At 44.4% G+C, this 12,307-nt stretch overlaps 1 protein-coding gene and 1 long non-coding RNA gene across 2 annotated transcripts in view; one reads left to right on the top strand and one right to left on the bottom strand.

The window, feature by feature from the left end:
* Positions 1–12,297, top strand: part of LOC139103854 (junctophilin-1) — a 29,662-nt gene extending 17,365 nt beyond the window's left edge. The window contains exons 4-10 of the mRNA XM_070658935.1: positions 1,599–1,897; positions 1,996–2,163; positions 2,357–3,427; positions 4,112–4,320; positions 4,498–4,635; positions 4,810–5,080; positions 6,599–12,297. Of these exons, the coding sequence (XP_070515036.1) occupies positions 1,599–1,897; positions 1,996–2,163; positions 2,357–3,427; positions 4,112–4,320; positions 4,498–4,635; positions 4,810–5,080; positions 6,599–6,658 (2,216 nt within the window). The 3' untranslated portion in view covers positions 6,659–12,297. The remainder of the gene's footprint in view (positions 1–1,598; positions 1,898–1,995; positions 2,164–2,356; positions 3,428–4,111; positions 4,321–4,497; positions 4,636–4,809; positions 5,081–6,598) is intronic.
* The window catches only part of LOC139103858 (uncharacterized), a 32,462-nt gene continuing 26,505 nt past the window's right edge, over positions 6,351–12,307 (bottom strand). The window contains exon 2 of the long non-coding RNA XR_011545956.1: positions 6,351–6,652. This is a non-coding gene — a long non-coding RNA (uncharacterized lncRNA). The remainder of the gene's footprint in view (positions 6,653–12,307) is intronic.

Here is a 12,307-nt window from a genome sequence, read left to right as displayed (position 1 = left end):
TACACAGTAACATTGACAGCTAACATTTATTCTTACTTGGTACGAAGTGAACCAAGCGAGATAACTAATTAGCGTCGCAGAAAAGCGTTAACAATTAACAGCTATTTCACGCGTAACACCTTTTTTTTCCTTTTATTTTTTTTTTCCTCTTTTTTTTAGATAGGATTTTTTTATATTTATATTACATTTTTATGTTTATTTAAATTTAAAACAATTGAACGGGTCACTGAGGAAAAGCTCAATTTCTGTTATTACATTTATTTTTGCAAAACGCATGTGCAGTTTATATTTTAACGCTTCGACAAAATTTAATATTTATATATAAAAATAATTAAAGCTGAAAGTTCAAAGATCAATTATTAATCAGTTATTAATATAAGCCACAGTGGCGGGATACTTTGTACGCTGCATTTACGACTAAATTGTGTCGGGAAAGGAAAATGCAATACACCATGTTCAAATGCGACGGAGACGTTAACGTGCCGTTGCGGTGCATACGAGCGACTTGGTTTGCATGCCAATAAATGTCGTCGGCCGAAAGTTTTCGTCGCGACCGCAATATCTTGTCCGGAACACGGACCATTCGGCGCGAAATGGAACAATATTCTTTCGACCCGTGCTCGCAGCGTGCAACGAAGCGCCCGCTAAAGTCCGGCGATTTAAAAAAACAATAAGGCGATACGTAATAGCGTGCAATATTAAAGACTGTTAAAAATATAAATTACGTAAATCGCGCGGGCGATTAACGTCGTTAGCTCGCCGAGAAGAAAATTACGCGCCGCTCGCGCTTTTTTCCCTTTTTTTTTTCTTTTTTTTTTTTCTTTTTTTTTCCACGCAAAGTCTGCGCCCGATCTTCTTCTCTGGCGGGTTTTTTCATCGATTCGGAATACGCACGCTCTCCGAAAACGAACGGCAACCCACACGCCGCAAACTGGACGCATTCCATCCCCGAGCGGGTCGCGCGTAACCGCTTTGCCTGGCACACCGTGACTCACGCGAAACATTTTGAAACACGATCACGTTTTGGCAAAAACAATACATCTTATTGCCGAGCGCAGGCAGCCACGGGGATTCGTCGTAACCGACTGACGCGTTACTTCCGATTTCTGACGCGCTGCCGGGCGAATTTCTTTTGCATTCCTCACGCTTTCGCCCGCTCGCTTCCAAAAATTTTCCTCGCACCCGGCACGCGGCGCCTTCGTCATCCACCGAATCGCGAGATTTGTCACATTTGTCAAATAAGGTTCGAAATACAGCTAGTGAACTCGGTAAACCGAATTGCGAGCTGAAATAACTTTGCTTCGTTAAAAAAGAATAAGAGAGAAATTACTTCACCCTTTTTAGAAAACACCCCCTGACGTCTAACTTATTTTCGTATATAATACAGAAATTTAATAAAGAGACGGCGGAACTTTCGTCCCGACGTCTAATACTTAAAGACCTCGAATTAAAGTACGCCGAGATATTCGGAAAGATTTACGAGTTAACTCCAAGGAAAATTATTCCATCAGCCTTAATGGACGGAATTGCGTGTGATTTGCCGGCCCGCCCTTAGCTTCTGTTTCTATTTCCGTTGCGTTACATGGATGATCTTGTAGGTACTTATCAAGGCCAATGGCTTCGCGGCATGCGGCACGGATATGGGGTGAGGGCGAGCGCGCCGTTCGGCTTGGCTAGTCACTATAAGCCTCCGAAGCAAAACATGAGGGCGTCTTTGACGTCGTTGAGGAGTGCCGATGGGGGACCAATGGTCGCCCCGACGCCGGAACCCACCGACAAGAGGGACCGACGCGTGGACGACAGCCGAGGAGGATTCGTCCTGAAAGCCCGAAGCGACGATCCACCGGCGCGAAGAAAAAGCCTCACTGAAAAGTCCCTGAAAAAGGGCATCCTCTCGGTAAGAAGCTCGAAGCTGCTGGAGAGATAATTTTTTTTTCTTCTTTTTTTTTTTTTTTTATAATCGCAGCGTCATCCAGAAAAACGTTTTGTCGACAGGGTCTCAAGATACGAAAGCAGCGAAGCACGGGAGATTTGGAGAAGCGCGGCACCGGGGGTAGTATCAGAAGTAACGCCAGCTCGGCGTCGTGGATGTCGACCGAAAGCTCGCAGAGTCAGGCCTCTGCCTCCGTCCATACGGATAGTAATGCGTCCTTTGTCATCGAGGTGGGTTCATAATGAGTACTTATATTACTCTTTAATTAAATTTTAATTTTTTTTTTTTTTTTTTTTTTTTTTTTTTTTTTTTATTGTGGTCATAATTCGTTCATGTTGAGCCATGCGCGACAAGAATCGCGTGACTTTAAAATTAGAAAGCTTTATCAGCATAATGCGTGGTTAATCGTACGACGATTCGCAGGACGAGCAGATGGACGCATCGGTGACCGAGACGTACTTGGGAGAGTGGAAGAACGACAAGAGGACCGGCTTCGGCATATCCGAGAGAAGCGACGGGCTGCGGTACGAAGGCGAGTGGTTCAACAATCGCAAATACGGCTACGGCGTCACTACGTTTCGTGACGGTAGCAAGGAAGAAGGAAAGTACAAGAACAACGTGCTCATCACCAGTCAGAAGAAGAAACATCTCTTCCTGATCAGGTCCGCTAAGTTCCGCGAGAGGATAGAAGCAGCCGTGAGCGCGGCCCAGCGGGCGAGTAAGTTCGCCTTGCAGAAGGCCGATATCGCTATCTCGAGGACGGCGACCGCGCGGGGCAAGGCAGAATTGGCCGACATCGCCGCCGAGCACGCCAGGGAGGATTCCGAACTGGCGCAGCAAACGGCGAGGCAGTTCGCGCCGGACTTCCGGCAGCCGGGTTTGGAGAGGCTGCGGAATCGAGAGATACCCAAATACGTTCCGCCGCCGCAAGATTCTGTGCCGGGCAAAAGCATTCTCCACAAAACGGCGAGCGTGGACCAGCCCGGCGGTGCTACGCCGATCAAGAGCGCCTCGTTGGCCGTCGACTCCACTACGACGGCGACAACGACGACGACGAGCAACGCGACGCCGGCGTCCGCGGGGAATAACGCCGTCAGCAATGTCATGCAGTCGATACGCAGGAGCAGCATGAAGCCGCTGCCGCAGAATCAACTGCCCATGCAAAACCAAATACCGAATCAGGTGCCGCTGGTGAACCAGGCGTCCATGAACCAGCTGAACGCGCAGCAGACCGCCGCGCAGAATCCGTACCAACATTCGTATCAACAGCAGAACGTGCCGCAGAATCCGATCTCGGTGAACCAGTATCCGAACAGTATACCGAATCAGTATCAGCCGAACCAATATCAGTACGTCCAGAGCAATCCGTACCAGTATCAACCGGCTAATCCAACTCAGGTTGAACATTATCCTGATTATCAGCAGCAACAGCAACCGCAGCAACCGATCGAGTCGCACGACTTTCAAAATTTGCAGGCTTATCCAAGTCAGCAGGTGACTCCGCAGTATTACCGTCTTCGATTCTTCTCGCCTCGACGTGTCAAAGCTTCCACGTCGAGCAATAATTCTATTTGTTCATTATAATTTATCCCTTCTGTGTGGCTCGCCCAATTTTCTTTTAATCTATTTTTTTTTATCTAAAATACGAGGTGCGCGATGACAAATTCAAGACATTTGTCCAAATAAATTAATTCTAGGCGCAACTTTTTTTTTTTTTTTTCACGCGACTTTAATTTCACCGACACATTTAATACGTGTTTGATAACGTTCCAATACTAATGACTAATTATCGGCGAAGCGTTTCATTAAATTTTCATCCGTGTTGCTCTGGGTGGTGATAACTAATTAAGCTATAAATAAACATTTTTTTTAATAATTGACAATTAATGAATTTAATAACCAATAAAGAGATAACGTTTATCATTTATCACTGAAATGCGCAATTAATCATTACTCTCGTGAGTATTTCGATGAGCCTGCAAAGTTTGATAGCCTCCAGCAACGATCGTCGGTCGTCGAACAAATACATACATTTTCAAATGTTATCTTATGCTTATATATTCACCGTATGATACGAGGATTATTTTAAAATATGGTTGATCCATGTATTTGTTCGACGATAGAAGTCAACTTGTTGACTTTCCTAAGAAACTTAGAGTAACGTAAAATTTCTTTCAGACGGCGATACCGAATCAATACGGGCCCGGCCAGATGAATCAATATAATTCGCAATCGATGTACGGGCAACAAACGCACCCGTCGCAACAGTACCAGCCTGATAGTATGGATGCGGCGAGGCCACCGAGCTCCACGAGTTTACGAAGGAACAGCAGAGTCTTAAGTCCTCAAGATCGACCTGGCAATGTTGGCCAAACGCTAAATGACAGGTCCGACGTCCTTTTTATATCATTAATTGTAAAAATAATTTCAGAAATATTTAAAAAAAAAAAAAAAAATAATAATTTTTTCATGTAACTTACGACTCATATTTCAGAACTTATATTTAATTGTTTAAAATTGTAATTACAAAGCAAGTGGAAATTTAAGCAATTATCATATCGTAGACTGGATCACTATAAAAGGCCACCTAGTCGTGACAGTTCCGTAGATCGTTACGGCAGAGCGCATTCCCGGTTGACTGGATCGAGGCAGCCGTCCGTCGACAAAACCATATCGAACCCACCCTCGGACATGCTCGACAGGTGAGCGTATCAATTTAAAAAAAAAAAACGCTTATTTACCGAGATCGCATACGCGAGCCGCGTTTCGCGGAAAGATTTAAATTCGGAGCTGCGGTTCAGAAGTTCCAGAGTGCCGTGAAGCACTTTTTTTCGTAGAACTGAAGTTTGTTGAAGTCTGTTTTGTCTGAACAACAGATCGACGAGAGCCCCGAGCGCGATGCGAGCGGGAACGCCGCTGAACGGTTCCGTGATAGGCAGCGGAGCCGCGACGCCGACGTACAACGCGCCGACACCCAGCCAGTTCGAAGGAGCTCTCATAAAAAACCGTGGTCTTGGACAGGACATTCTGCCAAGCCCTGGACAGCCTAAACGAACCGAGAGCCTCTACGTGGCTCGTGGACCGTCCGGCGGCGGCGGAGGAGGCGGCGGCGGCGGTGGTGGCGGTGGCGGTGGCATTATGCCGAAGGTGAGTCCTTATTTTCTCACGCGTTCGTCTTTGCCATTTTATATACATATACATATACAGCGTGCACCAAACAACACGTCGCTCCCGAAAAGTGAGGGTAGGAAATTAAAAATCCTGCCCATAGTTTTCAGAAACGACGTGTCGTTCGGTACACTCTGTACGCGATATGCATATGTACATGCAGACATAGACCCTCTCGTCTACGTGCATACGTGCGTGCACTCATACTCGTCTTATGCACCGAGGACGTCTTGGCACTTGCGTCATCCACCTCGAAAAAGAAATCGCGAACGCGCCGGATTTCACAGATATCCGTTCTACATAAAGCGCACGCGGGCGATTCTCGTTCTTCGATACCGCGGCCGAGTGTTGTTTTAATATTCACAGATATATTGGCGATCCGGGCCAGACGAAAATTTCCATAAAGAGGATTTTGACATTTCGTGCATTGACGTCATCGGGCGGACAGCGTTTTTAAATTATTACTCATCCCTGTGTAAATACTATTATTCATTGTATCTGAGCCGTGCGCGCTGCACCGTTCATAGAGAATTAATGCCGTCCACAGTTATCTCTTTTCAATATGGTTTGCTTATCCACGTGGAACGAGTCGCGACGTTTCATTTTTCGTAACCGATCTCAGCTACCGGCGCGAAATTTCGACGTCGATTTCTCGCGCGCCGCAAAGATCCGGGGAAAAATAATGCAATTCGTCGAAGCGATTTGTTTGGCGTTCACTCTGCCAAGAAACGAAACGGGACGCCTTTCTAAGACCAACATCGGAAATAACTTCGACGGTCATTATGCGTTACAAAATAACAATCGTTCGATGTTACGGTGACTCCTAAAATAGTATCGCACGTAAAAGTCGAACGACGCTAGATTGAAGTTCTCTCTCGCAGCAGAAGGCGACGGACGTAGAGTTTCGTGAAATTAGCCGGCGCGATTTCTTTTCAAGCGCAAACCGATCGCAAGCCGGCCTTTACAAACGTTTCTCGCTTTGAAGATTTTCCCGAAACAATTACGTATATAATCACGGTAAATAATTAACAGTAATCTCAATTTACGCGCAACAATGTGAGCGATTGTTCATAATGTCCCGGCGGGATTAAATTATTCATAATCATCTAATGGCTGGGACCGTAAAATCCAAAATACGTTACATTAGTTTAATATGTCATTCTGCTGCGAAATTTAGATTAACAATTACGGAGTTATTTTCATAATTCCAAGTATAATCACTTCGCCCACGTGTTTACACTCTGCAATTTTTTTTTTCTTTTTTTTTTCTTTTTTTTTTTATTACAATAAACTTGCACCTCTCGCCTGCGTTCTCGACGCACCCCTTCTCCCCTATCTATTATCTCCTCGTCTTTTCCCCCGTTCAGAGATTTTTTTCTCACCATAAGTACTCGCCTCTCTTACCTTATCTGTATCTCTTCTCTTCTCTGTCTCTCTATTTGTTTCTCTGTGTAACTGTGTGGCGTTTTGTGCTGTGTTCTGTGCATGCCATCCCAGGAAGCAGGCCGGACGGTCCCCGCCTTCGCCGCAACGTCAAAGGGCCGCGCAACCCTATGAGTATAAGTATAAAATATGTATACAGAGCGATGTTACACAATAGCGGTTGGCAAGGAAGCGCAGCTTTTGAAAGACTCGCGTCGCATCTCGAGCCAAATTGAAAAGAAAAAAAAAAAAAAAAAAAAAGAGATCGCAAATCGAGCACCTCTCCGATTGCCGTTTCCGCCCAACTTACCCACCCCTTTCCGGCACTAAGGCACTGATTAATATACGGAAGAAATTAAATCCCGACGCCGTAACCGATCCGTCTCGCAACAAAGTCTTTCGAACCCACGGTTTGACGATATTTTTCTATGGATTTACGAGTCTCTGCGTCGTCCAGTGTTGTCTTAACTAACGAGGATGCGATTGCGCGGCTTAAATTTCATGTTAGGACGGTTATAATTATGGTTAAAGTAACTGAGGAAATAGGCTCGCGCGGAGAATCGGCTCGGTCCTCATCGGACCGAGCGGGTTTTCACAGTTTACGTACGCTCGCTTGCGGAAAACATGGCAGCGGGTTTCCAAAGCGGGGCCTTATGTGAAAAAAAAAAAAGAAAAGAAAAAAAATGCGAGAATTACTATCTAATAACGAACGTTTTTCGTGAAAAAAAAAAATATTTGGTGCTATGTTACGGGACGTAATACTCGACGGAGAAAACACTTGTACCTGGTGTAGATGCAATTAGCTGTTAACTTGGCCACGATGTCGAACAATAATGACGCTCATTAATAAAGTCGCGGTCGAAGGAGGCGCATTAGAAATGAGCAATGCATATTTATGGGAGACCTACTTATTTTTCTATGGGAACACTGCGAGCCTAGTGAGTGATTTGTTCGCTCACGCGAGTAATCTAGAGTTATCGTCAATTTTTGATCGCCGGCATTGATCCTGGAAGAAAATCATAGTTTCGCGCTGTTTAATAATATACTATAATATATATATTTATGCAAATATACTTCGCTGCTGCGCAACGAGTTTTAGCGTGCCGGAAAGCAGTGCTGTAGATCTATTTGATTCATTGCCACAGATATCGTTACCGATAACGGCAAGAACGGCACGGGTTTGTTCCAGGATCACGTAAACGGCGATCAAAGCGTAGCTGACAAGAGATGGTAGAGCTTAAAGATTATTCTCGAGGCGTCTCAGATCGTGTTTCGTCTTGATCGCGAAAGAGGCTCATCGTCGTTAGCGGAACGCTGTTGAGAAACGGAATTATGCGCTAAAGCGATTTGGGGATTTCGCAAATTGAGGCGCACGGGAACGTAAATTGGCAACGACGAAGTCGCAGTATCAATTCGAGGTACGATCTATTGCGCTCATTGAGTAACGTGCGAGATTGCCGAAGGACCAGTTCAACGAACAATAAATGTAACACTATACAGTTCCTTTCAGCAAGAGAGAAGACGTAACTAAATGCCCTCCGATTTATTAATTTTGTTTCTTTTTTTTTTTCCGCTCGGAAGCACCCTATAATACTTAAATTTAAGGCCATTAATTCGCGCAGAAAATATAAACTATATTTACGAGCATAAACGGACATGTCTGTGTATATGTACGATGTATGTATATGTATATGTATAGATATTTGCACACGGAACCGACTACGTTAAGCCAAAGTGATAGTGCGAGCTGACTCTCCAATTTGCGTAAAACGGCTGTAACAAATCCTTGTTCGTAACTTCGCTACATTGTGACACTTCGTTTCTTTCTAATTTTTTTTTTCCTTTTTTTTTCTTTTACTTATTTTTTTTTTTCCTTTTACAAATAACTTCTCGAATCAAGGATTAGGTAATTTACATTGATTATACGCGCGCATACACGATGCGTAAACAGGTGCGCGGCGCTGAGTTAAAAGCTAGCGCACGCTTATTGCGTCCATTAATCGAGCTAATTAACGGACTTCGGAAGGTAAGCCTGGCACACGGCGTGGAGGCGGGGACCATATTTTTGCTCTTCCATTCTATTTTAACCCTCTTTAATCATATTTCAAGCCTCTTTTCGACTCCTTCTTCCGAGCCCTTTCGCCTGGCCATCTTTCCTAGATTATTTACCGAGATTGCTGGATCGATCGATATCGCTCAATCTCAGACCGCTCTCGGGTAACGCTCTAGTTCAATTTCACCGTGCTGTGTTCAGGCTCATAACCCAAATGGTCTTATCAAATATTAAAATTGCTATTACAGAGAGGGAGACTGCTTATTATTACGCGTCGGGATCGCATACGGTACGAAGCTTTACGAAAGATTCATTTATCTACCACCTCCACGCCGCTTCTTTCGTTTCTTCTCTTTTCTAGAAATGTTGTTTCTTTCTTTCTTTCTTTTTTTTTTCTAATTTAATTTTTTTATTTTAACGCACGTTTGTCGTAAATTCGGGTCTACAATATATTTGGCGCCTCGTGCGCAGACAGGGACTTGTTAAAAATGAAAGTAAACCGCGTAGGAAGAGACGTTCGATACGAAACGAGCCTTAAGCACGCAGGAGCCTAATTAAATATACGATAGTTAGCCAGTTGTCGATATACATATAGGGGTATATTTACGGACGTTATTGTAGTGTTACTTATTTTCACGCACGTCGCGGCACGCATATGAATCATCGCGTAGAATAATTTGCCGACCACTGTTAACGCAAAGGAAACGTAGACACGTGCGGAGTGCGAGAGCTTATTTTTTTAACAATACCGAGAGAATTGAGCGCGCGAGGAGTGAGAGAACCGACGCGAGGGGGGTGACCACCTGTGTTAAATATATTTATACAATTCTTTATACAGGGAATACGTCCGGATTGCCTATTGAGGGATGTCCCGCGTACAAACGAGGCTAACCCTTGAATTTATGTGCGGGCGATACGGCGAAATTACGTACGATAATAAGATTTAAGGGCAGACGCTTTAACGGACGACTTTACGCCAAGCACAGTACACGTAACCTACGAGTCTAACTTTTAAACGCCTACAATCGGAATGTGAAATTCTAATCGATAAAAATTATATTGACGATCGCACAAGACAAGATACCTACTATAATTGCCCTTTGTGGGCTTTTAATTAAATCCCACGAAGAGGCACTCGCTATATTTTTCATACAGGGCGGATTTAACGATATTTAATATACCCGCGTTTAACACCTTAAGTCACGAATCACGGTTTCCGACAATAACGACGGTTGCACGGTGGCGGACTTAAACTCGGCGTGGAAACGGGGGGGGCTCCGCGGAAATTGTCCGCGTAAAATGCAGGGAGACAGGCGCGCAACCACGAACGCAACAATTCCCAAGCGACAAAACACTTGACTTCTGACTTAAGCCGTTAATCTACCCCGTGTGTTCACAGAGTTACTCGCTTATAACGAATTTCAAGTATAGCGCCGCCGCGCGAATGTTCGAGCCGAGATAAGCACAGGAGGGAAGCACCGGCAATTCCGTCAACGTTGAGAACGGCTAGAATTTCCTTAATTCCGCACTCAAGTGCCAATTTAACGACAGGCGTTATTCCGTTCGACCTTATAAGTGCTTTTCCTAGATACTTAACGAGTCAGATATAATTACGTTCTCGTTTATAGCGTGACGCACAATTGTTTGTAGATACGTATGTAGCCGTAGGTATAGAGAATCGTACGTGATAGTGTACATATACCTGATAATATTTTCCAGATACTACATTCCGGAGAAGTTAATACAGAAATTGTACCGATTTCCGTTCACCAAACAACGACGTTGCAAACGTTGATTCGATGTACTGAATGTATTTATGTATACCATGTATAAACTGTTATTAATGACAAATTAAAGAGCATCGCGTAAAATCGGATTTATCACACCGCCTTTCGCCGCTTGCTGCTTTTCTGATTCTGGTTAAAGTTCATTAATTGCCAGTGATTGCACGCTAAAAATAGGGAAACCGAACGAAGTGGAATATCGGGAGCCGATCGGCCGAGGTATATGCGTTTCTCGTAATAAGATGTTAATGTTTCAAGATTCGATTGCGCAATCATAATATTTAAACGGGCAGTATGGAAATTATGGGCAATATGGAGATTTGCGGGAGAGGCCGTAAACAATGAAGGTTGCACGATTGTATGCAATTCGCGAACGAGGCCATGGAAATTCCGGCTTTAATATTAATTTCTTCATTATCATGTCTCACAATTTGTCAAGCCTTATTTGAGGTACGGACGTATCTTTACCGAGCGCAGCCTGCGAAAACGTCACGGTGGCTTTAAAAGTTACGGTATATTAAATTATGCCTCTCGCGGGTAAGTGCGACAAACCGCTCGTTACTTACTCGTCGTCGTTTATTGTTATATTGTTATATCAATCCGATTGGGCATAGATAAGCCTGCACGAATGTAACTGTTTCTAAGAAAAAAAAAAAGAAAGAAAGAAAATTGTAGATATATAGAACGGCGTCAGCGTCATGAATTAATTGTATCGGATTAAACAATCGATACAATAAGATAATTGTCTCGAGGGATATTCGCACCATCAGCGAAGCAAATTAAAACGTTGCACCATGCCGGCTGAAATTACTTCGCCGAATACGATTAACTAAAGTGCAATAATGGACGAGCTGGTGCAACGCGATAAATGATAGACAAAGAAATTGCAAATAACTGGACCGGACATTTACTTGGCGCGCGAAAATCCCGAAGCCCCACCGCCGTTACGCGTTCGCATGCCAAGCGTGTGAGTCAGATAAGTCTGGACTTGGACTTGATTTGCGTAAGACCGTCTCGCACGATAAACCCTACGAATTCGAGTTCCGGATTCTTTCTTTTTTTTTCTCTCTCTTTTTTTTTCTTCTTTTTTTTATCGCTCAAATATTGTAAAATTCAAAATATTAACGTTGATTACCACGAAGAGGTCTACAAAATGCCGGAGGCGTCCAGGGAGACCGTTCGAACGAGAGAACGATTCGCAAATACCAGCGAGTCGAAAAATATGGGTCAAATTTTGAGATTCGAGCAATTTTCTTCTCGCGCCACATCCGCTCTCGTAAATCAGCCCCGTAAATCACGGAGCCGCGGGGATCGACAGAGCGAAATTCTGGCAGTGTCCCGACGCAGAATCTTCACGGCGTCGCGACGCTCGGCAAAGTTATTTCGAAGATAGTGGGGCATCGCTCTATTTCGGTCGCGCTAGCCAGGGCCGTTCAGTCTGCGACCCGGCTTTCCTACCGGGAGGCTGCGAATCCGTAATTCACACTTCGATTCGCCCCCTTCGTCCCCGAAAGACGTCGAGAAATAGCCGAGAGATAAGAAGTTCCATCTTCGTGTGCGAGCACACGCTCGCGCAGTTTCAGAAGGCACTTCCGCCCGAGAGAGAGAGAGAAAGAGAGAAAGAAAAGAGCAGTCCGATATAAACGGAAGCGCCAGCTGGCTATGATTATCACTTCCGGAACGATCCTAACGTGGATTCGAACAGAACAGTGTCACATCGATGTTTAGTCGGTTTCACATTGCGAGAAAAGTGACAGCCTGACGGCAATTCAATAATTGCGCTTTTAATCGCGACGCCGTACACACCTGATCTCGCTCATGTACAATTAACATCAAACGATCGTAAGCCCGAGGAAAAATGGTATCGTCGCCGAGCGTGTTCAACAACGAAAACTGTAAGTTTATCACGAATTCAAAGAAAAAAAAAAAAAGAAAAAGAACAGAAAA

This window comes from Cardiocondyla obscurior, linkage group LG07 (genome assembly GCF_019399895.1).
Source record: "Cardiocondyla obscurior isolate alpha-2009 linkage group LG07, Cobs3.1, whole genome shotgun sequence".
In the NCBI taxonomy this organism is placed as follows: Eukaryota; Metazoa; Arthropoda; class Insecta; order Hymenoptera; family Formicidae; genus Cardiocondyla; species Cardiocondyla obscurior.
The sequence above is the reverse complement of the archived record's forward strand: the minus strand, read 5'-3'. Positions and strand labels throughout refer to the sequence as shown.